Source organism: Tursiops truncatus, chromosome 15, assembly GCF_011762595.2.
Source record: "Tursiops truncatus isolate mTurTru1 chromosome 15, mTurTru1.mat.Y, whole genome shotgun sequence".
Taxonomy (NCBI): domain Eukaryota; kingdom Metazoa; phylum Chordata; class Mammalia; order Artiodactyla; family Delphinidae; genus Tursiops; species Tursiops truncatus.
Window position 1 is genome coordinate 21,160,496 of NC_047048.1, and position 26,252 is coordinate 21,186,747.

A 26,252-nucleotide genomic window follows, 5' to 3' on the forward strand; every position below is an offset into this window, starting at 1 on the left:
TGCTGTCTAGAGCTGCTTTTGTGCTACAACATCAGCGTCGGATAGTTGAGACAGAGACTGTAGGGCCACAAAGCCTATAAATTTACTCTGGCCCTTTACAGAAAACACTTGCCAAGCCCTGTTCTAGACTAAAGCAGTCACCCTTTCCATGGCATTGATCCCTTTTATTTTCTGCAGAGCAGTTACCAGTATTTGTGTCCTCTCTCTCTCTCTATCTCTCTTTATTTACTTGCTTACAAGTTTTCTCCACCTACTCTCCCACAATAAAATTATAGCTCCATGAGAACAAAGACTTAGTCTTCTTTTCCTTTGTATCTCCAGTGGCTGACACATAGTAGGCTCTTTTTAGGTGTTTAAAAAGTTTAGTCTTTACATCACTAACATTAAAGATTCAACAAGTTGAAGCTACCTGTGAAATTGTTTGCGTTATTAACCTACATAGCCATTCTCTCTCCTTTTTTTTCAATTGCAGTAAAATACACGTAACATAAAATTTACGATCTTAACTACTTTTTTTTTTTTTTTTTACAATACGCGGGCCTCTCACAGTTGTGGCCTCTCCCGTTGCGGAGCACAGGCTCCAGACGCGCAGGCCCAGCGGCCATGGCTCACAGGCCCAGCCGCTCCGCGGCACGTGGGATCCTCCCGGACCGGGGCACGAACCCACGTCCCCTGCATCGGCAGGCGGACTCTCAACCACTGTGCCACCAGGGAAGCCCCTTAACTACTTTTAAGTATACAGTTCGGTGGCATTAAGTACATCCACTTTGCTGTGCAACCAGCACCACCATCCATTTCCAGAGCTTTTTCATCTTGCAAAACTGGAATTCTGTACTCATGAAATAGTAATTCCCCACTCCTTCCTCCCTCTGGTCCCTGGCAACCACCACTCTACTTTCTGTCTCTATGAATTTCACTGCTCTAGAAAACAGTAGGTTTTTAATGAACATCTGCCAAATAAACTACTCCTGACCTATTGCTGCTTCGGTTGCAGGAAGCTTAGCACTAAATTTCTGTGCTTTATTGCCTATATTTTCTTTTAAAAAAACTATTTTGGGCTTCCCTGGTGGCACAGTGGTTGAGAGTCTGCCTGCCGATGCAGGGGACGCGGGTTCGTGCCCCGGTCTAGGAAGATCCCACGTGCCGCGGAGCAGCTGGTTCCGTGAGCCACGGCCGCTGAGCCTGCACGTCCGGAGCCTGGGCTCCGCAACGGGAGAGGCCACAGCAGTGAGAGGCCCGCGTACGGCAAAACAAAAAAAAAACTATTTTGTCCCACTTTGATACAGACTTTGAACTTGTAACCTGATTCTAAAAGTTTTCATTGAGGGACTTCCCTGGCGGTCCAGTGGTTAAGACTCCTCGCTTCCACTACCAGGGTTCGATCCCTGGGCACTAAGATCCCGCATGCTGCTCAGCACAGCAAGTTTTCATGGAATCTAAGGTGCCAGCATTATTTATGTTCCACTAAGAAGCTAAACTTGGACACGGTGTTGATTGTAAGATACAGATGATGCTGACTTCAAGACTTCAGCGTGTGAAAACTGCACTGATGAAATGGGGTATGTGGTTTTTCCTAAACCACAGCAAACACTTTTTGGAAGCTGAGGGAGCTAAAAATCTTAAGTGGTAATGAAATCAAATCCCTATCTTCAGAGATGAAGCATCACTTTTAAGGATGGACTCCCCCTAAAAAGTGTTCCCACCTCAAAGCCTGAGCTCACCAGTGCCATTGGAAGATGTCTGCAAAATCCCAGTCATCCAGGAGTAGACAGCCCTCTGGGAATGGGCCGAGGTTTGGTCGTAGAGATCTTTGAACACCACAGACCTACATGACATACACATAGGTGTCAATTAAGGAACAAATATGAAGGCCTTCAGGCAGGGTGCAAACAACAAAAGTATACAAAGCTATCTTTGGTTAAAAGCCCTTCCCACTCCCTTGCTACAGATGTAGCGATTTTCCTGTTTCTCCTCTTCCCATCACAGTTAAATACCTTCCAAAGACTGTTCATCACTTCCTCACCACCAGGTCCTTTTTTTTTTTGTAACAGTTTTATTCAGATATAACTTATACCTTACAAAGTATACAACTCAGTGGTTTTCAGTATATTCAGACTTGTACAACCGTCACCACAATCAATTTTAGAATCCTTTAAAGTACCTCAAAAAGAAACCTCCTACCTTTTAGCTATCACCCCAGAACTTCTAGTCATCCCAACTCCTAGAAACCACTAATCTATTTTCTCTCTTTATAGATTTACGTCTTCTGGATATTTCTGATAAATGCAATCATATAATATGTCACTTTTGTATCTGGCCTCTTTCACTTGGCATGATGACTTCAAGGTTCATGCATGTTGGAACATGCATCAGTAATTCATTTTTTTATGGCCAAATTCTGTTCCGTTGTGCAAACATACCACATTTTGTTTATCTGTTCATCAATTGATGGACACGGGTTGTTTCCCCCTTTTGTCTATTATAAATAACGCTGCTGTAAACATTCACGTATAAGTGTTTGTGTGACACATTTCATTTTTCTTGGGAATAGACCCAGGAGTGGAGTTGCTGGGTTAGATGGCAACTCTATGCTTAACCTTTTGAGGAACTCCAGACTATTTTCCAAAGTAGCTGTACCACTTCACTTTCTCACCAACAGTGTCTGAGGGTTCTGATTTCTCCACGTCATTGTCAACACTTGTTATTATCTGACATTTTGATTACAGATATCCTGATGGGCGTAAAGTGTCTTGGTCACTTTTTAAGACACTGACATCTGGTTTCTTCATCAACACACCACTCCTTGTGGCCCAAGTCCTGAATGAGCTCCTTGTCACCATACCCAGCAGTCCCATTTGGTCCAAATATGACTTGACCTTTCACAGCATTTGGCACTGATCACCCTTCCAGTTCATACCTGCAAAATAGCTGAGTCTACTCATCCTGGAAAACTTCCCTCACCTCCACCCACCACCACTGAAAATCAATTCAGCAAATGACCCATCTGCCCTTTTCTAAGCTTAAAGTTTATCCTCACCACTCTCCCCGTCATTTCATATATGAAGAGGCAAACTTTCCCTTAAATCTATCTTAATATCTTCTTGCCGTATCTTTCTTTTCTTCTTCTTCTCCTCTCTTCCTCCTTCTCCTCGGTTGTTTTTCTTTCCCCCTTTCTCCTCTTCTCCTGGTTCTTATTCTTCCTCTTCTTCTTTCTCTCTCTTTCTCTCTCTCTGTCTTTTTTGGGTTGTTGTTTTGTTTTTCAGAACAGCACAGTACGTGAAAGGGACAGGAGATAGATATAATTCTGAAAAAACGATGTTTACATTATTTAAGGGAAAGCTTGCCCATTTGTAAAAATGCTGGCTCTATCATTCCCTAGCAGTCTGACCTACAGCAAGTTATACAATCTCTCTGTGCCTCAGTCTCCTCATTTGAAGAATGGGGGGTGGGGCTTAATGACATCATCCTCACAAGGAGAAGGGGACGGGAGGGTAGAGTAGGAAAAGGTCAAAACTGAGGTTCAGGGCTTCCCTGGTGGCGCAGTGGTTGAGAGTCCGCCTGCCGATGCAGGGGATGTGGGTTCATGACCCAGTCTGGGAAGATCCCACATGCTGCGGAGCGGCTGGGCCCGTGAGCCATGGCCACTGAGCCTGCGCGTCCGGAGCCTGTGCTCCGCAACAGGAGAGGCCACAACAGTAAGAGGCCCGCGTACCGCAAAAAAAAAAAAAAAAAAAAAAAAAACTGAGATTCAGAAGAACTGGCTTGAGTTCAAATTAAGTCAAGCCCCAGGGGGTCACTTCAAAGGACGCTGTCCTCTCTTTGGGCTTCAGTTTCTTCATCTGCGAAAGAAGAGGTTGGATTAAATGATGCTCATCAAGAAACGGGAAATGGGGCCATATTCTGGACTCCCACCTCATGATGAGAATCTGGTGTCGGGCAACGTTCTCTCCGTATTAATCTGTTGTCTTTCTCTCTGTAAGGCTTGTAACCTTCTCCCAGGCTCTTGTGAGGGTTTACATAAAGTTTTGTGCTGGCCAGCTGTGAGTTTTGACTGTCAAGTGTCCACTCCTCCCTCTTCTCAACACTTGTCTGGGCCACCAGCGAAGTCCCCATGTCCCCATCTTGATCCATGTCATTTGGGTGGGACTGTGACCCACATCTAAGCCATTCAGCATATAAGATCCCATTGGCCACAGTGACCGGCTCAAGAATGGGGACATGGGGACCTCACTGGTGGCCCAGTGATTGGGACTCCACGCTTCCACTGCAGGGGGCGTGGGTTCGATCCCTCCTGGTTGAGGAACTAAGATTCCACATGCTGAGTGACGCAGCCAAAAAAAAGAAGAATGGGCACATGACCCAGTGTGGACCAATGAGAATCAGGTCTAGGACTCTACCTGGAACTGTGCCCATGCTCCCTCGTGGAGAGAGCCCGCCTGGGAGTGAGGCCAACACAGAGGAGGGCAGAGCTGAGAGATAAAAAGCCAGAGATGTTCCTGATGATGTAATTTGAGCTTCTGGATCCAACTGTGTCTGTCAGTCCTGCTGACTCTCAAGGTGGAAGTCTCACTTTAGTGCTAGAGAGTCTTCAACACACACTCAGCTCCTTTTTTAACCAAGGGAACAGGTCGTAGGCTCAGAACAACATATCTAGCTAGGATTTAATGACACTGGTTTGTTTTTTATACTGTATTTATTTTTATGATTACTTAAGACAAATGATACTGGTTTCCCATTTACAGTAATTATACCATATTTACTTTTTTTTTTTTTTTTTTTTGCGGTACGCGGGCCTCTCACTGTTGTGGCCTCTCCCATTGCAGAGCACAGTCTCCAGATGTGCAGGCCCAGCGGCCATGGCTCACAGGCCCAGCCGCGCTGCGGCATGTGGGATCTTCCCGGACCGGGGCACAAACCCGTGTCCCCTGCATCGGCAGGCAGATTCTCAACCACTGCGTCACCAGGGAAGCCCTTTACTTTTCAAAATTTATTTACTTATTTTTTATGAAGTATAGTTTATTTACAATGTTGTGTTAGTTTCAGGTGTACAGCAAAGTGATTGTTATACATACATATGTACCTATGTTTTTCAGATTCTTTTCCCTTATAGGTTGTTACAAAATATTGAGTATAGTACCCTGCGCTATACAGTAAGTCCTTGTTAGTTATCTTTTTTATATACAGTAGTGTGTATCATATTTACTTTTTTAAAAATAAATTCATTTATTTATTTTTGGCTGCATTGGGTCTTCGTTGCTGTGTGCGGGCTTTCTCTAGTTGCGGCGAGCAGGGGCTACTCGTTGCTGTGGTGCACAAGATTCTCATTGCAGTGGCTTCTCTTGTTGCAGAGCACAGGCACGTGGGCTTCAGTAGTTGCAGCACGTGGGCTCAGTAGTTGTGGCTCGCGGGCTCTAGAGCACAGGCCCAGTAGTTGTGGGATACAGGCTTAGCTGCTCCGCGGCATGTGGGATCTTCCCGGACCAGAGATCGGACCCGTGTCTCCTGCATTGGCAGGCGGATTCTTAACCACTGTGCCACCAGGGAAGTCCCATATTTACTTTTAAAATAGATATTTTAAGTAAATAGAATGAATCTATTTTTAAAAAACACGAACTAATAATAATACAGGTGGTATATAGGTATGGAAAAATTGTGAGGATGATACCAGAATGACTAAAATTTGAGAGACTCTGTTTTAATCAAACCATCTCTAAACTGACCTCGAATATTAACCTGTCCCCACCTGCCTTCTCCCCTCCCTCATGGGTTACCTCCTTGACTTCTCAGGACAGACTCGGGGGGGGCAGGGGGTCACTCACAGGTTCTTGAAGGCATCTTCACGCAGGTCCCGGGGGAGCCTCTCCGTGATATCCGGCTGGAGAAAGTGGCCTGAGGAGCCCCTTAGCACCCTGCCCAGGATCTCCACACACTCCAGGGGGTTCAGCACCTGGAAACACCTCTCCAGCGTGATGAGAAACAGGCTGCGGTTCACGCCCGGGCTCTGCAAGGCTTGTTTCCGAATCTCTCCCAAGTCAACAGTGATGTCATCCAGCTCCTACAGGAATGATAGAACTTAGGCTTGTCTTGAGAGCTGCCTCTTGATTTGGAAACACTGGGAGAAACCACACTTAGCAGCAGTGGTGAAATTCAGGACCACTGTTAAACACCATGCTGCTATGTCAAATCTTCTAGACCTTTCCATCATCTAAAGAACAAAGTCAAGGCCTTCACCTGCTTCACCCACACTAGGCACCTTGTCATTCTCCAGATACACCATGACTGTCACACCCCAGGCCCTTGCTCTAACTGGTATCCCCTCTCCACCTCCTTCTCCCAGAGAAATCCAGTTGATCCTTTAAGGCCAAGCTCAGTTGTCATTTCATTGGTGAAGTCGTCTCTGATGTCCTACTTAAGTCAATCGAAATCTCCCTCCACTCTGGGCTCCCAACAGCATCTTGAACCAAACTCCATGATGCATTAGAGATGCTTATGGGCCTATCCTTCCTCCAAGCCAGTGGATCTCAATCTTGGCTACACATCAGAATCACTAGGGAGGTGATCCCCAGCACCACTGTATAGAGCCTGGTTTAACTGGTCTCTGGTGGAGCCCTGGCATCTGATTCCAGTGTGTAGCTGAGGTTGAGCCAGGAAAGTGCTGGGGCCCAAGCCATGTGCCTAGTGGGATGCCTGGTACCTAGAAGACATTGAGAAATAGCCTGTTAGGATGAACGAGTGAATGAATCTTTTGAACCACAGACCCCAGGAATACTGACAGGGTGTAGGTACAATCAGACTGGACACGACTCTGTCCTTCACCCAACACACCCTCCGAAAACAACAACCACAATTTACTGCCTATGGACTACACTCCAGGCACTGTGTCAAGCATGGAGCAAGCATGCATCACCTCCTGTAATTCTCACAACAGTCCTATAGGTTAAGCCCCATGGGTCTGCGGGTCAGACATTCCTAGGTTCAGATGCCAGGCCCTCCACTTACATGTGTATGTCCCTGAGCAAATCACTTATATTTTTAAAGTCTCAGTTTCTTCCTCTTGAATGAAGATAAAATCAGGGCCTACCTCCTAGATCTAGATAAGAATTGAAGGAGATAATGAATGGAGAGTGCCCGGTACCTAGTGAACACTCAGCAAACATTACATGCTATAATTAACTCAATATTACAGGTGATGAGAACAAAAGAGAGACTAGTTAACCAGGCCAAACCTGCACAAAGCTGGGATCTGAAACAAGTGTATGGAGTCCAAGCCCACACCTCTCACCACGCCCATGTGTTTCCTAACTTACGTCATTCCCGGTTGGGGCCAAACAGTGCAGCGGCTAAGAGTGTAACTTAGGGGTTATTGGGCAGGGGTCGGCGGATAGTATTAGGGCATCTGTGAACACTGGGGGGAAACTGCAACCTCCTTTTCACTGCCATGGAATTGGTCCCTGGCATCTCCTTCAGGGATGAATGTAGGCAGCAAGCCAGCAAGGTGGCAGGAGAACCTTTGATGTGTCATCACTAGAAATCACAAACTTTCATAACTCACTACCATTGCTGCAAATGTCTTGAAATCTCACTTACACTCAACACTTCCTCAAAATTACAGAAACTATTAGCCCCGCCACTAAATCTTGTTATTGGATGTGTTAAAGAAGCACATAAATTACTGTACCCTTAACTTTGTCTTATGTATTTTGATAAATGTATTTCAATAGAATTGGCTTCCTTTGTCATCCATTGTATTTTAACACATTATTCTGAGATGGAGCCCACGGGCTTCACCAGATGCCAGAGGGCTCACAGCTAGAGTCAGGAGCCCAGGTTCCCACCTCAGATCTGCCACTTTCAAGCTGTGTAACCCGAGGTTACTTACTCAACCTCTCCAAGCCTGTTTCCTCATCTGAATATTGAAATGGTAAGAGTCTATTTATCCTCATTTCAGAAGGTCCTGGAGACAATTCAATAGGTCCAGGTTTGTTAAACCCTTAGAACGGTGTTGGCAAATATGGCCCACAGATCAAATCTGACCCACTGTCTGTTTCTGCAAATAAAGTTTAATTGGAACACATCCACACCCATGCATTGACCTGCCATCTACGGCTGCTTTGATGCTACAGCGGCAGAGGTGAGTAGTGGTGACAGAGATTGTATGGCCTGCAAAGCCTAAAATATTTACTCTCCGGCCCTTTACAGAAACGGCTTGCTGATCGTTCCCTGGAAATAATACCCGACACACAGTAAACACAGATCAGTAGCATTTTCAAAGACCACCATCCTCATTTTTGCCATATCTTTGCATTGCCTACTATTATTTAGTTCATATTTTTACTTTAAACTCTTTTTAAAACTTAAATTCATTTCAAAAGGAAACATTACATTTCCACCAAACTCACAGTTTTGATGTGCATTTTAATAACAGACATTAAAATAAGTTTATGATTATTAAAATGTTTAAATGGTTCAATACCCTTTGGAAAACACTGCTCCACACTCAACTGCCTCTGAAAAAAAAACCACCTCTACACCTCACCTTTCTGATTCCAAGGGTTCTCTGGGTCTCAGAGGCCTTTTCTTTGCTCTTACATTACCAACCTCATTTTGTGGAAATTTTCTGTCCCTGTTTTTTGGTCTCCCTGGACCATAAGCTCCTTGAGGGCAGAGACAGTCTTTCATCTCTGAATCCAGTGTCCCCTGGGTCACAGTAATCATTCATGGATGTTTATGAAGCCAAACTGCTGGGACTCCTCAGTACCCCTCATTTCTCAGTACTCATAAGCATATGACTCATAAGGCTCTTCATCTGAACTTTGGAGAAAGTACGAGAGGAAACCTAGGTCCCAGGGAGTTTGCAGAAGGAGAAGGAGAGAGGAAGAGATAAAGAAGGGCCCAGGCCTGAGTGAGGCTCAATTCCATTCAACTCGACAAACACCAACTGGCCCTGGATGTCCTCCGCTCCCAGGATGCCAAGAGAGCCTCACCAAGCGGTCCTTCTTGTCTTCTAAGAGACATTTCATGGCAGTGCGGAACTGCTGAGCGTCGGTTCCCCTCAGGTCCTCCAGCAGTTTCCAGGGCTGGTACAAACATTGTTCCAGGTGGTGTTCCATGACTGCCTGGATACGGAACGTTAGGAGAGTCAGTGAGGACAGGACAGGAGCCCATGGTCAGCACCACGGCCAGCAGCCCAGCCAGGCCACCTAATTCCCTGCAGAGACCGCAAGCTGGCAGCCTGCACACGTTTGGTTGAATTGGCTCCAAAATTTTTTATGAGCTGCTAACGTTTAAAATTCATGGAATTCCTCACAAAAATCCAAATTTCCAACTTTTCTTGGAAACCACAAAGATGTGGCAACGCTGGGCATACGTCCCCTTCTGTGTAATAATCAACAGGCAGAGGGACAGCTGCTCACTGTAATTACTCTTCCGGCTCACCACCCTCCAGGTAGCTGATTTCCCCATGGCCTGCCTGGTCCCTGCAGGTGATTGAGGTTTCAAGTCCAGGGAAGCTGGCCTCTACCCGGAAAGTTTACTACTTCCAGATGGGCACTGCTCAAACCCTCTCCCATGCTCCAAGCCCCCAGCACAGGAGCAAAATTCAGGCAGCATGAACTCCCCGTGGCACCCCCTCCAGGGTGAGGGGCAGAGGCCAGCAGCCTCTCCTGAAAGAGATTTCCTCTGCTATCTGGGGAATTCTTTTCTAAATCTTCCTTAAATAGAGGTGCTCTAGAAAGGCAGCATAGTGTGACATCATGGACAAAGGTGAGCTCTAGCACCAGATAACCTTTGTGCAAATCCCCACCTTGCCACTTACTAGTTGTACGGCCTCGGGCAAGTTCCTTAACTAGGATGGTTAGATGAAATACAAGATGCCCAGTTAAATTTGACTTGCAGATAAACGAATAATTTTTTAGCGTAAGTATATCCCAAATATTGCATGGGACATACTTACACTAAAAAAATGTATTCGTTGATCATCTGCAAGTCAAATTTAACTGGGAAACCTGTATTTTTATTTGATAAATGGGCAACAGTATCTCTGGGTCTCAGTTTTCTCAGCTGAAAGGTAGGAACAACAGTCAAACTTACTATGTAAGTAAGAATGAATCCTAGGTCATGAGGAGTAAATGATGATGTAAAGTGTTCTCAGTAAGTGCCAGCCATTATTCTCTGCCCTGAATGAGTTCAATGATTGTTTACTCAATGTCCCTCCCCTTAGAATGAAAGGCCCACGTGGGTACTAATGTGACCGCCTGTTCTCCTGAGTCTCCAGTGTCTAGAACTGTGCCTGGCAGAGAATAGAGGCTGGATAAGTAGATACTAAATGAATATACAAATAGGAAGAGAGGTAGTATAGCTCCTAATCAGGTTAAAATATACACATTTTATGAGAAACCCTACTGCTAGAGAGAAAGGGCAGGCATCACTTCTCTTTAGATTGCACAGATGAACATGGCGAAGAAAGCAGATGCCATGAGGCCACCAGCCACCTCCACCTAGCGGGTTCCTGGTAAATGGATAACAACCAGGGTTCTGAGTGTCGTTCTCACATGAATGTTGGTTGACACTTTCATCTTCACTATAAGGTAAGTAAAAACCGAAACAAAAAAAGACATATGTCAGAACCTCATTCGTCAATGACATGACTTCTTTGCTGAATCAAATAATAGTCTTTGAAATCTGAAAGAATGTTGTCTCAATTTTCTGTGCTATTCACAGTGTATTGGTAAAGGCAAAACAAAACGCCCTGGGCTACCGATTATGCTAATGAGGCATGTGCTGGCCAATTCACCGCAGTCCCCACCAGGCCCTATTGTTCCCCAAGGCAAATATCCACTGCCATCCATTTACATGTTTGTGCTACTGTTTTTCTTCTAGTAGAGTTAAAAGGGAAGAAAAATATTTCTTGGACCCATGATTGGGAGACTGATAATTATACCCAAAGGTCCACTCTCTTGTAATTATTTTAGGAACAGAATCCCATAAGTTTTAGCTGGGTACATGGTCTCTCATCTTGCTCCTCTGCAGTAAGATGTGACTGTGGACTGTGAGCCAATGAAACGTGAGCAGGAAGAAGTGTGCAACTTGCAGGTCACATCCTTAAAGAGAAGCTATTCAGCCTTCACTTCCTCTTTCCCACCACACCCTCTCTGGGTTGGAGAATGGATGTGCTGTTTCAATCATGTGGGCAACCACTCCTTAGATGATGACAAAGCAACAAGACAGAAGGAACCCAGGCCCCTCGATGGCCTTTTGAAGTAGAGCTGTCTCTCCTCTCTGGACCTCCCACCTAGCCCTGGACTATTATATGAGATAGAAATAAACTAAATTGTTCGAGCTGCTGCAATCTATGGTCTCTTTGTTAGAGTAGCTCAGCCTATACTCTAACAGCAGTGCGTGACCTTGGACCACCACCGATCTGTGGCCCGACAGGAACCAAGTCGCACAGCAGGAGGTGAGCGGCGGGCAAGCCGCTCCCCATCACTCGCATTACCGCCTGAGCTCCGCCTCCTGTCAACATTATGGTGAGTTCTATACTTACTTCATTATATATTACAATGTAATAATAACAGAAATAAAGTGCACGATAGATGTAATGCACTTGAATCATCCCGAAACCATCCCCTCGATCCCAACCCATGGAAAAACTGTCTTCCATGAAACCGGTCCCTGGTGCCAAAAAGGTTGGGGACTGCTGCTCTAATACACCATGTCTCCATCAAAAGTGGAAAAATGAAAGAGAGACAAAGGAGCTTAAAAACACTGGACAGAACATGTTCCTTTGTGGAAGTGAAGACTAGCTCTCCACCTAGCCCACTTCTCTGACTTTGCAACCCCTGAGCACTGAGAGGGGAACATAGGGACGGGTCTCAGATACACACCTGCAGGCTGGGGATGGTGAAGGCAACGTTCCGTGAATTCAGATAGGCCACGACTCTGTGGGACAGGTCTGCCGTCCACACATGGGAGCTTCAGTTGAAGACAGACAGGAGAAGGTCATGGTGACAGGCTCGCCTAGGATGAGCAGTTCCCCTACTAGCTGAGTGATCAGGGGACCGAGGTTCAGAAAGGACAATGAAGATGGGCCGGGATGCTAGGAACTCTGTGCTTAGAGGTAGGAGATGTGTTTCCTTGGCACAGTGAGGGGGAGTTTCCAATTCCAGGAATCAGCCTGCATACCAGTCTCTCAAAGACAATGATCAATTTGAAGCTAAATCCCATAACAATCCACTCAGATTAATAATCCAAACAGATTGACTTGGAAAGGTGTCCTGACTATATTAAGTTTAAAAAACAGATGCCTTGTATACCATGAGAGGCTGAAATAGCGCAGTTAGGACTGTAGGCTCGAAACCTGGGTTTGAATCCTGGCTCTCCCACTGAACTGTATGGCCTTAGGCAGTTTACTGAATTTTCCTGTGCCTCGGTTTCCCTTTCTATGTAATACAGCGAACAACTGTGAGAATTAAATTTGTTCACACATGTAAAGTGCTGAAAACGTTGACCAACACATAGAAAATGCACAACTTCATTCATAACAGCCCAAAATTGGAAACAACTCAAATATCCAACAGCAGGTGAAATGTTAAACAGATGGTATGGAATGGAATGCCACTCATCCGGTCGAAGGGAGTGAGGTGGACTTTTGCTTTTAGCTGTGATGGAATGATTGGCAGTAGATAAATCTTCCTGCCTTAAACGGTTAGAAGGCCTTTTATAGTCACATTTTTTATAGATAGATGGATAGACAGATAGATAGATAAAAAATTTTAGCCTGAAAGAATGTATCCAAAACTATCAACTGGAGTTACCTTGGGGAGAAGACTGTTTATGGGAATCTTCTACTTTAGTATAATTAAGTGCTCCTGTCATGGGGCCCCAAGGCTCCCATTTCTCCTTCATAGTACTTGTTATATTAGAATTATCTGTTCATATTTGTCTTTCCATAAGACTATCTAGTGCCCTGCTCCACATCCCTGGTATCTAACACCAGCCTGTACACAGAATATAAAGTGACAGTGAGAGCAAAGTAACAGTGAGTCCTGGAGCCAGGCTGCCGGATACACACCCCAGCTCCACCATTTCCCAGCTGTGTGACCTTAAATCACCTCCCTGGGCCTCAGTTTCATTATTCTGTCCAATGGGGTAACAATAGGGCCTACTTGGGTGGGAGGAGGGGGAGGCTTGGGAAGAGGACATGTGTTTCTATGCATAAAAGCACTTAGAATAGTACCTGCTACACAGTAAGCAGTCAGTAAATGTTAGAGCAGAGGGGGCCAAACTTGTGTTGAACGAATGTATCTATTCTAAAACACTTGTTCATTGGGTGATATTTTTTGTAATGAGTACATTTTACTTTCTATAGTTAAGAGACTTCCATTAAGAATTTTTATTAAAAATCTATTCCATCCCTTCCCCTCCCCTTTAGGATGAGTTACCTTTGAAACTGTATGAGATCCAGCAAGGCTACAATGGAAATAAAATGAAAAGACAACTTAAAAAGGAATCATGCCAGAGAGATCATAGGCACATTCTGTTTGAAATTCTTAGAAGCAACAAGCAGGGACAGCAGGGACATTACCATTCAGGTAGCTTCCATCTATTATTTCTTCCTAAAAGGCAAAGAGATATTGTCGAGTATAACATCCAAAAGTTGGCAGCTCCAGTACAGGGGATGTTGTTTAAAATAAAATGGATACTCACCGCCATTTTTTGCAACAAAGGAGGCAAATCTGCAACAAAGCCGTTGAATGTATAAATAGAATTGAACTGGATGACCCTCAAAAATACAAATATGTATTAAGAAAAGAGCCCCCGAAAAGGTTACTCGTGAAGGAAATGTTTAGTGAATTTTAATTATACTTGTGAGCATATGTGCCAGTGTGAAAAAACCTTGGTTTGAAAAACCCTTTCAGAATGATCCTGAAAATTCTACACTTACGTGGGTACACACACACACAGGCACACACACATCCCTAAACACTTTGCGGCATCATGTACCTAAATTGATCTAACCCCACTCCATTCTCTAAGATGTGTGGAACCATGACAGATGATTCCTCCCTCAGGACTTACCCTGCCGGGAATCTGGAACTCCATGACTTGCCACTCCATGGCTCAGAAAAAGGAACAGCAAAAGAGAGTATGTCCTAGGTTCCTGAGACATTCTCCCTGTAGTTAATTCAAGCAAAGAAAAATTCAGGTTTGATTCAGGTTGTATCTGTAAATATATTTAGGAACATTCAGAAGACAAAAGGGGAAAAAATAGACCCAGAATTCCTTGAGGTGTTTTTTTTTTTTTAATTTTAAATTCCATCCACTTTGCTCCATCTAAACCCTATGCTAGTATAAGACACAATCATCTCTCTCCTCACTCTACAATGGCCTGTTTATATTCTGACATCTACCTCTCATTCCCCTCAATCAGACAAAAAGCAGCAGTTAAAAGCATGGATTCTGTTATATCTGACAAAGGACTTATATCTAGAATATGAAAAGAACTCTAACAATTCAGTAAGTAGAAGATAAACAAGCCAATAGGGAAAAAATATAAACTTAAACTTCATTTTAAAAAAAAATACATTTGGGCTTCCCTGGTGGCGCAGTGGTTGAGAGTCCGCCTGCCAATGCATGGGACACAGGTTCGTGCCCCGGTCCGGGAAGATCCCACATGCCGCCGAGCGGCTGGACCCGTGAGCCATGGCCGCTGAGCCTGCGCATCCGGAGCCTGTGCTCCGCAACGGGAGAGGCCGCAGCAGTGAGAGGCTCGCGTACCGCAAAAAAAAAAAAAAAAAAAAAAATACATTTATGGCCAGTAAGCACATAAAAGCTTATCAACATCATTAGTTACCAGGAACATGCAAACTGAACCCTTACGAGGTACTGTAACTGAGCCGTACCGTATGGAGCCTTCCCAAAACAGACCCGCACTCCCTTCCGCCTGCCTCTTGTCTATACAAAGACTTTAGCCTCCTAGGCCTTCCCCAAGTTCCAAAGAATAAATTTAACCAGGGCAGTGAGAAAACGCATAAAAAGGAAAACAGTCAAGCAAGACAAAATAATAATACTTTAGCCATTAAAGTCAAGGACCTTTAGCTCCTCCTCCAGGACTGTGGATAATATTCTGAGCCACGTCCTTTGAGTTGTTTTGCAGATACTGAAACCCCCACCAGGTGGAAGAAGTAAACTTATGTTGCCCACAAGCACGTAGGCCACAGACCGGTTATAACCAGAAGGTTAATGATGTCGACTCCCAATTACCACCAACCAATCAGAAGCATGTCCATGAGCTGATCACACACCCCAAACCCCCCTCCTTCACCCTGTCTTGAAAAAACTTTCCCTGAAAGACTCTGGGGATTGGGGGGGGCCTTTTGAGCACTAGCTCCCTGGACTCCTTGCTTGGTGCCCTGCAATAAATGCTGCACTTTCCTTCACCAAAACCCAGGGTCAATAGATTGGCTTTGCTGCGTGCGGGCAAGCGGACCCCAGTCTGATGTGGTAACAAATTCACTACATACACAGTAGAATGGCTAAAAGTTAAAAAGACTAACAACACCAAGTGTTGAGGATGATGGGGCGCAGCATGAACTCTTATACGTTGCTGATACGGCCACTCCGGAAAACCGTTTGGCCGTGTCTTATAAAGTTAAGTATACAATACTCTATGATCCAGGAATTCTGCCCCTAGGTATTTACCCAGGAGTAGTTAAAACATACGTCCATACAAAGGTTTGTAGAGTTCCATTCCGAAAACTGGAAACAACTCAAATGTTCAACAATAGATGAAAAGTGAAACAAATACGGTATATCCATTCAGTGGAATACCATTCATCAATAAATAAGGAATGAGTTGGACTTCTGCTTCCAGCTATGACGGAGTAATTGGCAGTAGATAAACTCTCTCGCCTTAAACAATTAGAAAACAAACAAAACATGAAACAAAGGTTTTCAGACATTGGATAACAGGTAGGACAAGACTGAGATCCCTGAGAGAAGGGAAACTGTGAGATAACAGAAAATATATATTGGTTTCTGCCCCCAGTTCCTGGAACAGGGCCCCTAAGTCCCTTGTAATTTCCTAAATGATAAGAGCACTAGGAGGATCTCTTGTTCTAATATTTGGGTTTTGACCCATCACTGACACAGGGCTCCTAAACCCGTGTAAATTCTTAAGTGATAAGAGTACTAGGAGTGGTACAGCCACTCTGGAGAACAGTATGAAGCTTCCTTAAAAAACTAAAAATAGAGCTACTATATGATCGAGCAATCCCACTCCTGGACATATATCCAGAGAAAACCATAATTTGAAAATATACACGCACCCCAATGTTCTTAGCAGCACTCTTCACAATAGCCAGGACATGGACGCAACCTAAATGTCCATCAACAAAGAAAAGGATAAAGAAGATGTGGTACATACATGCAATGGAATATTACTCAGCCATAAAAAAGAATGAAATAATGCCATTTGCAGCAACATGGATGGACCTAGAGATTGTCATACTGAGTGAAGTAAGTCAGAGAGAGAAAGACAAATATCATATGATATCGCTTATATGTGGACTCTACAAAAAAAGGTTACAAATGAACTTATCTACAAAACAGAAATAGAGGGACTTCCCTGGTAGCACAGTGGTTAAGAATCTGCCTGCCAACGCAGGGGACACGGGTTCGAGCCCTGGTCCAGGAAGATCCCATATGCCACAGAGCAACTAAGCCCGTGAGCCACAACTACTGAGCCTGCCCTCTAGAGCCCATGCTCCACAGCAAGAGAAGTCACCGCAATGAGAAGCCCGCGCACCACAACAAAGAGTAGCCACTGCTCACCACAACTAGAGGCAGCAACGAAGACACAACGCAGCCAAAAATAAATAAAATGAATTTAAAAACAAAACAAAACAAATAGAGTTACAGATGTAGAACATAAACTTATGGTTACCAGGGGATAAGGTGAGGGAGGGATAAACTGGAAGACTGGGACTGACATTTACACACTACTATACATAAAATAGATAACTAATAAGAGTCTACTGTATAGCACAGGGAATTCTACTCAATACTCTGTAATGGCCTACATGGGAAACGAATCTAAAAAAGAGCGGATATATGTATATGCATAACAGATTCACTTTGTTATACACCTGAAACTAACACAACATTATAAATCAACTATACCCCAATAAAAATTTTTTTGAAAAGAGCACTAGGAGTATCTCTTGTTCTTTTTTTTTTTTTTTTTTTTTTTTGCGGTACGCGGGCCTCTCACTGCTGTGGCCTCTCCCGTTGCGGAGCACAGGCTCTGGACGCGCAGGCTCAGCGGCCATGGCTCACGGGCCCAGCCACTCCGCGGCATGTGGGATCTTCCCGGACCGGGGCACGAACCCGTGTCCCCTGCATCGGCAGGCGGACTCTCAACCATTGCACCACCAGGGAAGCCCTCTTGTTCTAAGGAGGCAACTCTGGGTGTGCTCTTGGATGGAGACTGGTCACCAGAGAGACCAAGCCATGATTAGAAGCTTGGGATTTTCAGCCCCACCCTCCCATCTTCCAGAGAGGGGAGAGGGCTGAGAATGGAGTTAATAGCTAATTATGCCTATGTGAGGAAGCCTCCAATAATAGGGGTTTCAGGGTGCTTCCAGGTTGACGAACACATTCACATCAGGGGGGTGACACACCCCAACTCCCTGGGGACAGATGCTCCTGAGACCTGAGACCCTCCCAGACCTCATCTTATGTGTCTCCTCATCTGGCTATTCACCTGCATCTTTTATCATATCCTTTAATAAACTGGTAAATGTAAGTAAATGTTTCCCTGAGTTCTGTGAGCTGCTCTAGCAAATTAATTGAACCCGAGGAGGTGGTCATGGGAACCTTGATTTGTAGCCAAATCAGACAGAAGTTGTGGGTAACTTGGAGACCTGCTACTTGAGATTGGTGTCTGAAGTGGGATGGGAGACGTCTTGAGGGACTGAGCCCTTAACCTGTGGGACCTGAGGCTACCTCCAGGTAGACAGTGTCAGAGTTAAGTTGAATTGTAGGACACCCAGCTGGTGTCACAGAATCACTTGGCGTAAGGAAAATCCTCCATACGTTTGGTGACCAGGAGGGTCAGAAGTGATGTGTTCTGTGTTGAGTGTCTTGAGTGAGTAGTAAAGGAGACACACAGGTAAAAGGCTTATAGGAAGAGAACAAAGAAGGAGGGGGAGAACTGGGGTTTTCCTTACTTAGGAGGGAAAGCTGAGGTTTTTCTGTAAGTGCCCCTGCTCGCTGCCTGGGGTCTCTAGACCACAGCACCAGAAGGAGAATCCCAACAGAGCTGAGGAGACAGAGTAGGGGTTTAGGGAAACCAAGGCAACTAGAATCCACAGGGAAGACTACTTGAGGAGGGATTTGCACAGAGAGAAAGTTCTAGAGATTTGAACAAGGGTCCCTTGAGTCTTTGGCTGAATATTGGTCTGTCTATGCCTATACATGTAAGAAACCACCTGAAGCTGAAGAAAGAACCACCAGTAATAAGCAGAGCAATCCCTGGAGTTCATCCAGGGTGGAGAGTAATTCCCAACTACCAGTGGAAAACCTCCAAATACACGGAGCATCAAGGACAGTTCTCAGTGAAGTACTGCCTCAGTAATAGGCTGAATTAGCCCTAAAGTCTGCCCTGGACCTACCCTAACAAAGCTTAAAAGCAAGTCTTGGAAGAATCAAGTTGATTCTAAATAACTAGACTGCATCCTAGAACAAAACCCAACAATATTTAAAGGAGTGTCACAACACCCAGAAATGTGAATCCAAAATGTCCAGCATCCAATTAAAAATTGAATATATGGCTGGTTACCATAGAAAAAAACCCAGTCCACAGAAAGAGATCCAGAAATGACACAGAAGATCAAATCAGTTGACCGGATGACTCTTATAAATATATTCTGTAAGTTCAGGAAAGTAGAGAAAAGGATAAACATGTAAAGGAGAGACATGGAAGATAAAAAAAAAAAACTCAGGAAAAGGAATAAACTGATTTATGCACCAACATGGATGAACCTCAAAAACATTATGCCAAACAAAAGAAGCCAATCACAAAAGAGTACATATGGCATGATTTCATTTATAGGAAACTCCATGATAGGCAAAATAATCTACAGTGACAGAAAACAAATAAGTTGCCTGGGACTCTACTGGGTGCAGTGGGAGGAATTTACTGCAAAAGAACACAAGGGAACTTTGGGGGCGACATTTCTATACCTTGATTTTGGTGGTTGTTACACAGGTACATACCTTTATTGAATCTCATCAAACTCTACACTTTAAATGGATGCATTTTATTGTAATATAAATTATACCTCACAGAAGCTGATTTCAAAAGAGAAAGGAGAAGCATGGACTGTGGAGCAGGACTGCCTGGATTGAATCTCATCTCTGCTACTTAGTAGCTGTGTGATGTTGGACAAGTTACTGAATCTCTCTGTGCTTCCATTTCCTCATCTGTAAGATGCGGTTAATAAATGGTACCTACCTCATAGTGTCATATGAGGATAAAATGAGTTAATGAAGTAAATCATTTAGAACAATGCTTGGCATGAAGAAAGCTCTACATATGGGTTTATTAAATAAACAAATAAGCCAGACTGATGTTTTCAAAATTCAACTCATGGGAAAGTCTGGAGAAAGAATGTTCCAGAAAAAGGGAATCAGAAGTGCAAAGGCCTTGACATTAGGAATGCAATTTACATATGCAATAAATCACAAGAGGATGAGAGCAGTAGATGAGGTTAAGTCATCATTAGCAACTTGACTTTTACTTGGAGGGAGATGGGAGCCACTGAAGTGATACTAGCACAAGAGTAAGAGCTGTGCTCTGACTTTTAAAAAACTGGCTCCATAAAACCAACTGCTGTGTTGAGAATAACCTGAAGGGGGGCAACAGCTAAAGCAGAGAGAGCAGTAAGAGATGATGATGATGATGACTTAGTCACCGATGGCAGTAAGGGCGGTGAGATGTGGTTGCGGGTATTTTGAAGGTGCAGCCAATAGACCGAATGTGAGGAATAAAAGACAGAGAAGTCACAGAACCTCCAAGGATTTGGGCCTGAGCATCTAGAGAGGTGGGAAATGGGAAAAACCGTAGGAGTTGCAGGTTTGGGGGAGAGGCCCTGGAGCTCAGATGTGGACAAGCTAAGCTGGAGAAGACTATTAATTGTTCGAGTGGAGAAAGCAAGTAGGCAGTTTGGTGTTTGAGCCTGCAGTTAGGGGAGAGCTCCAGACTGGAGCTATCTATGCAGAGCAGTCAGCATATACTTGAACCCAGGACACTGGATGAGATCACCAAGAAAGTGAGCGTAGGGAGACGTGGCTAAGTTTCAAGGACTGAGACCCAAGCATTCCTTTGTTAAAATGTTGGGTAGACCAGGTGCAACCAGCAAACTCAAAACTGTAGGAGACTCCCCAGAATAAACCACCTAGTTTCTTCAGCAAATATACTGCAAAGAGACAGACAGAAATAGACACAGACACACACACACACGGACGAACTTGAAAAACTTAAGAGATATAACAATTACTTGTAGCATACAGACTTTATTTGCATCTTGATTCAAGCAAACCGTAAAAAACAAAGACTGTGGGACAACTGGGGAAATTTGCACCTCGAGTGGTTATCTTAAGATTTTAAAGAAATACTGTTGATAACATAAATGTGGTTATATTTTTAAAGGAGTACTTATCTTTTAAAGGAGGGATGTTGGTTCACACGCTAGCCCCCATACAGGGAGGGTAAGGGGAGACTGAGGAAGATTGGTAGGGGACAGGTGTAATAAGCAAGGAAACCTACTTACAATGCCTGTCTTTGTTGTTGTTGCCGTTACATATTTTAATGAGGGATTTTTTGTTTTGTTTTGTTAATTTAATTTTTATTTTATATTGTAGAGTTGATTTACAATGTTGTGTTAGTTTCAGGTGTACAGCCAAGTGATTCAGTTATACATACACATATAGCCACTCTTTTTCAGATTCTGTTCTCATAAAGGTTATTACAGAATACTGAGTAGAGTTCCCTGTGCTATACAGTAAGCTTGTCTTGAGGGGCCGCAAGATCCCCACCCCCGCCCCCCAGAATATAGAAGTTTATAGAGGCCTTAATGGAGCTCAGTCATGTATACTGTCCAGACCATCTCAAGAACACACTGCTCTCTCAAGGCTGCGTCCTTGAAAACGCTCCCACTGTGGGAATAGTGAGCAGAATGTACGTTCCAAGGATGGGGGAGGGGTGAGGAGGCTCTGATTCCCAAGTCCAGCTCCAGGGTCAACAGGCGGTCACGTCCTCTCGATGACCTCCTACAAGGGGCTCGCAAACTACAAGCCAAGGGCCAAATTCAAAGGCTACCTGGTTCTGTGTGGCTCGTGAGCTAAAAATGGTTTTTACATTTTTAAAGTTTCGAAAAATCAAAAGAACGGCATTCCTTGACACGTGAAAATTTCATGTTTGAAATTTAAACGTTAGTGTCCATAAATACAGTTTTATTGGACTACAGCCATTTCATTCATTTAAGGAGCGTCTACGGCTGCTTGCACACTACAACGGCAGAGCTGGGACGTTGCAACAGAGGCTGTGTGGCCCATGAAGCCGAAAATATTTACTCTCTGTTCCTTTACTGAATAAGTTTGCCAAGCCCACTTTTAGAGCTACACTCATATATTTACAGAAGAAATGTGACATTTGAGATGGCTTCAACATAATACAGGAGGGAGGAAATAGGGATGGATGAAACAAGTTGACAACTGAAGCTGGGTGATGGGTACATAAGGCCCATTATATTCTTGTGTCTATCTTTATATGGGCTTGAAATTTTCCACATAAATGATTTTTTTAAAGAAAACACAAAACAAAAAAGACTGTTTTTTGGGGCTTCCCTGGTGGTGCAGTGGTTAAGAATCCACCTGCCAATGCCGGGGACACGGGTTCGAGCCCTGGTCCGGGAAGATCCCACATGCTACGGAGCAACTAAGTCCATGCACAATTACTGAGCCTGTGCTCTAGAACCCGCAAGCCACAACTACTGAGCCCAAGTGCTGCAACTACTGAAGCCTGTGTGACTACAGCCCGTGCTCCACAACAAGAGAAGCCGCCGCAATGAGAAGCCTGCGCGCTGCAACGAAGAGTAGCCCCCGCTTGCTGCAACTAGAGAAAGCCCGCGAGCGGCAGTGAAGACCCAACACAGCCAAAAATAAATAAATAAATAAAATTTAAAATTAAAAAAAAGAGAGAGATACTGTGTTTTTTCATAAAAGAAAGTGGAGAGATAAGGAGGAACTGGGAAAGGGGGCTGAGAGGAGTGGCCAGAGGACTGGTAGGAAAACAGGTGAGGGTGGTGCCTGACTCCCAGGCTCACTTCAGTCACAGGATGCCACCCCCTTGGGAACTTGCACCATAATGCACACCCATGGTTTCTTGAGATTATAGGCGCCCCAGCACCCTCTAATACAGATTCCCCTGCTATTGCCTGGCTTGTTATGCAAATAGATTCTTTATCCCCCAAGGGGACTTCTCAACCAACTTTGGAAACAGGTATGCTCACTTGACCGCCCAGGGCAAAAACAAACTGAAACTTTTGAAACCCTCAGACACCAAAAGCAGCGCATTCTAACAGGTTTTGAGCGAACCTGATCCCAAAGCACTTTGTAGACACATTCTGCTCCATCAATCCCACCCCGCAGGCTGGTATGTTCAACTCTCATAATAACTCTTACTGGTTTGGGGACTTTGGGGAACCTTTGGCCCTTTTTTCTCCCTTCCCTTTGGTCAGCTGCCCTGGGGCATTGGCCTCATTCACAATTCTCCAGTTTCCCAGACAATGAGGCTTCTTGTGCTTATTGCTACAGTCTCCCTATTAACTATACAAGGGGTTTACAATTACTGAAACAGATGCCCCACTTTCTGCTGCACATAAAGTCTTCGTTCCAACGAAACCCCAGCCCATCGCCAGGATGGGATTTGGTTTTAATTAAAAGCCCTTCGGGTCACTCTCTTTCAGGAGCTCGGCCAAGAGGATTAAAAGGACTGAGCTGGGCAACAGCGATTTGGGGGTCGATAGTTTTCTCCACGCACCCCGCCCCTCTTCCCACCTAAAGGCCCTCTCCCAGCAGATAGGTGAAAATCAGGCAACCAAGGACTGCTTTGAAGGAACTCAAAATGAAACCAGCAACAATAACCACAAACCTGAAATGAACATGGTTTCCTAAAAAACTTCGTGCTTTTGGATGAGCAGGGAGGGTTCAGCTTTAAAACCCAGAAAGGTGCAGGCAAAACAGGATGAGCTGGTCACCCAAGGGGTGAGAGACATTTCATCTTCCATGAAACTTGCAAAGATGCTAGGAGGTTCCCCCAACGCTGGGGCATCCCATCCCAGACACAAACCAACAATTCAAAAGTACATGAAGTTTTACTGTCTGCAAAGCAGCTCCATTTAAGGTCTGAATCATGGACACATACATACGGACCTACAGACACTATCTTGGAGATTTTCTCCCAGAAACAAAAATCAAAAGAAACACAAGGGCTTCCCTGGTAGCGCAGTGGTTGAGAGTCCGCCTGCTGATGCAGGGGACACGGGTTCGTGAGCCGGTCCGGGAAGATCCCACATGCCGCGGAGCGGCTGGGCCCGTGAGCCATGGCCGCTGAGCCTGCACGTCCGGAGCCTGTGCTCCGCCACGGGAGAGGCCACAACAGTGAGAGGCCCGCGTACCGCAAAAAAATAATAATAATAATAAAAAAACAAAACAAAAAAAACCCACAAGACTATTTTCATTACTATGAATGCAAAGTGGGCTAACTTGTCTGGTTTGTAGAATACCAGGCTATTTGAACTGGATTTGGATTTTATTTCAAACCATGGCATTAGAACTGCCCGGCTCACAAGGGTTGTAGAACTCAAGGGAATAGGAGCTCTCTGGACTACAGGCATGAGGCCTAAGTGCCGGTCCCAGCTCTGTCACTGATAGCGAGACTCTGGACAGTCATTCCCCTTCCTCTCTTTTAGTCTCAGGAGAGCAAAATGGAAGGCCTGGGATTCTGTGATAAAAGAAGAGACAGGAGGATGCTGGTCTCACTGGGCATCTTCCATCTGCCGGACCAATTCATTTACCCAATCCACCAGCCCTGAAGGTTTACTTTACTTGGTCTCAGAGATGAGTTCAGTGGACATGCAGAGGTCACAGAGCAAGCAAATGGCGGGACTCCCTAGTAATCATAATTGTAGCAACCGTTGAATGAGAGAGAACAAAGCACGTGCCCCTCTATGCACACTGCCTCTCTCAGTCCTTGCAGAATCTTTGAGGCAAATATTACTGTTATTTCTATTTCACAGACGAGGAAACGGGTTCTAAAAGGTCCAGTGACCTGCCCGAGGTCACACAGCTGGTAGGTGGCAGGGCCAGGTCCCAAACCCAGACCTAAATGATTCCAAGCACATACTGGCTCTGCTCTCCAGCCTCTGCTCAGTAACTCTGAATCTAAAACTCCAGGTGGGAGGTGCCACCTCAGGGATAGAAGCCCCCGTTTTCATTTAAACCACCCATTACTAGCTGTGTGCTCTTCAACAAATTCCTTGACCTCTCTGAGCTTGCATTTCCTCCTCTGTCCCATGGGGATGCCAATAGTACCTCCCTCCGAAAGATTGTATAAACATTTTTAAAGTTCATCAATTTATGCAATGCAGAGTCAGTACTATGCTCTTCCTGAATACTCTCATTTCTTGCTCGCAACAGCCATGAGATAAAATATGTAAACTATGCAAAGAACTTTCCTTATATGTAAAATACGTTAAAAAACCTGAGCCCAGCGTGGGACATATAAACACTCGATGAATAGTAGCTATTATTATTACTGATGCTATTGTTGTTGCTCCTGGTATTATCATTTTCTTCTTCTTACTATTATTAAGTGCCTTCGGATCCCTGTCTTGGAAATTTCCTCCCCACTCCCTCCCATGACGCCGTCGCCCCCGCGAGCCCTTAAAGCCGCTGAATCCGCCATTTGCCCCCTCTCCTTTGTCTGTCACCCGCCGCCCCACGCACACCTTGTGCCCCTTTCCTGCACCGGGCCCGCGTCGAGCTCCTGGCCCCCGCGCGACCCCAGCGCCTGAGCTGCGCCCGCCCGCGTCCCTGCGCCCGGCCCCGCGGGGTCCTCCCCGGCCGCCCGCGCCTCACCTGCGGTGCCCCGCTTGGCCGCTCTGAGTCCAGCGCGCGGGCGGTGGGAACCGCGCCCACCTCCCGGCGGCGGCTGCCCGAGTGGAAACCCGGGCACCGAGCGCAGCGGGGGTCACAATCCCGAAGCGTGCAAGACGCAGGCGGAAACGCGCTCTCCCTCGCCCCTCTCCGAGACAGCAGCGAGGAAAGAGGCTGAAGGGCTCTCCAAACACATCCACCAATTACAATGTAGCGACTTTATTTGGATCTGAATTCAAACAAACTATTTTAAAAATGATAGGACAACTGCAGCAATGTAGTCGCTGGATGTTTAATGGTTAGGTTTTTTAGGGGTGACAATTGCAGTATGGCTCTTTTTAAAGAGTCCTTATCTTTTGCAGATATATATTTGCAAACCTGAAATATGATGTCTGGGATTTACGTGGAAATAACGGGGACCAAGGAGTGGCAGGAATCTGGGTGAAACAAACTGGTCCTGTGTTGATACTTGCTGCAGCCTGAGCAGGGGTTATTGTTACCTGTTTTCTTCTTTTTCGTGAGCTTGGAATTTTCTGTAATAAAAAGGTTTTTAAAAGAAGAAGAAGATGAAAAGGAAGAAGAGGAAGGGAAAGGGGAAGAAGAACCGTAAAGATATTCAGACCCCTAGGTCAGTAAACATGGCCAAATTTATATAAGGAGAAAAAAATGCTCAGAAGTAAAAAAGTTTGTGCACCAAAATATTTACTGCAGCAGCATTACATATAAATACAGAAAGAAGGGGTGGGGGGCGGTAGGAAAAGATCCAACTTGAGTTCACCATTAAGGAAATGGTTATGTGAACTATGCTACATCAATTTCGTGGGTTATACAGCTATTTAAATGGGTATAATAAAGACTGTACAACAGAAACACAGGGAAATCACTTTATATCCCAAAAAAGCCAAATATGAAGTAATATATGTTATATGCACTTGTATTAAAACAGAAAGGAAATACATTGAAGTGTCAGGTTTTCATGGTGAAATGATGAATAACTGTCTTTTCTAATGAAAATATAATTGTGAACTCTAGAA

The 26,252-nt window shown here is 44.8% G+C and overlaps 1 protein-coding gene across 1 annotated transcript in view; it reads right to left on the minus strand.

Moving 5' to 3' along the window:
* Positions 1 to 25,354, minus strand: part of OTOA (otoancorin) — a 70,992-nt gene extending 45,638 nt beyond the window's left edge. The window contains exons 1-9 of the mRNA XM_073792214.1: positions 25,201 to 25,354; positions 14,077 to 14,172; positions 13,705 to 13,733; positions 13,583 to 13,613; positions 13,440 to 13,467; positions 11,883 to 11,970; positions 8,985 to 9,116; positions 5,820 to 6,055; positions 1,722 to 1,825 (exon numbers count right to left, since the gene is read on the minus strand). Coding sequence (XP_073648315.1) covers positions 1,722 to 1,825; positions 5,820 to 6,055; positions 8,985 to 9,116; positions 11,883 to 11,970; positions 13,440 to 13,467; positions 13,583 to 13,613; positions 13,705 to 13,733; positions 14,077 to 14,167 — 739 coding nt within the window. The 5' untranslated portion in view covers positions 14,168 to 14,172; positions 25,201 to 25,354. The remainder of the gene's footprint in view (positions 1 to 1,721; positions 1,826 to 5,819; positions 6,056 to 8,984; positions 9,117 to 11,882; positions 11,971 to 13,439; positions 13,468 to 13,582; positions 13,614 to 13,704; positions 13,734 to 14,076; positions 14,173 to 25,200) is intronic.
* Between the last annotated feature and the right edge of the window lie 898 nt (positions 25,355 to 26,252).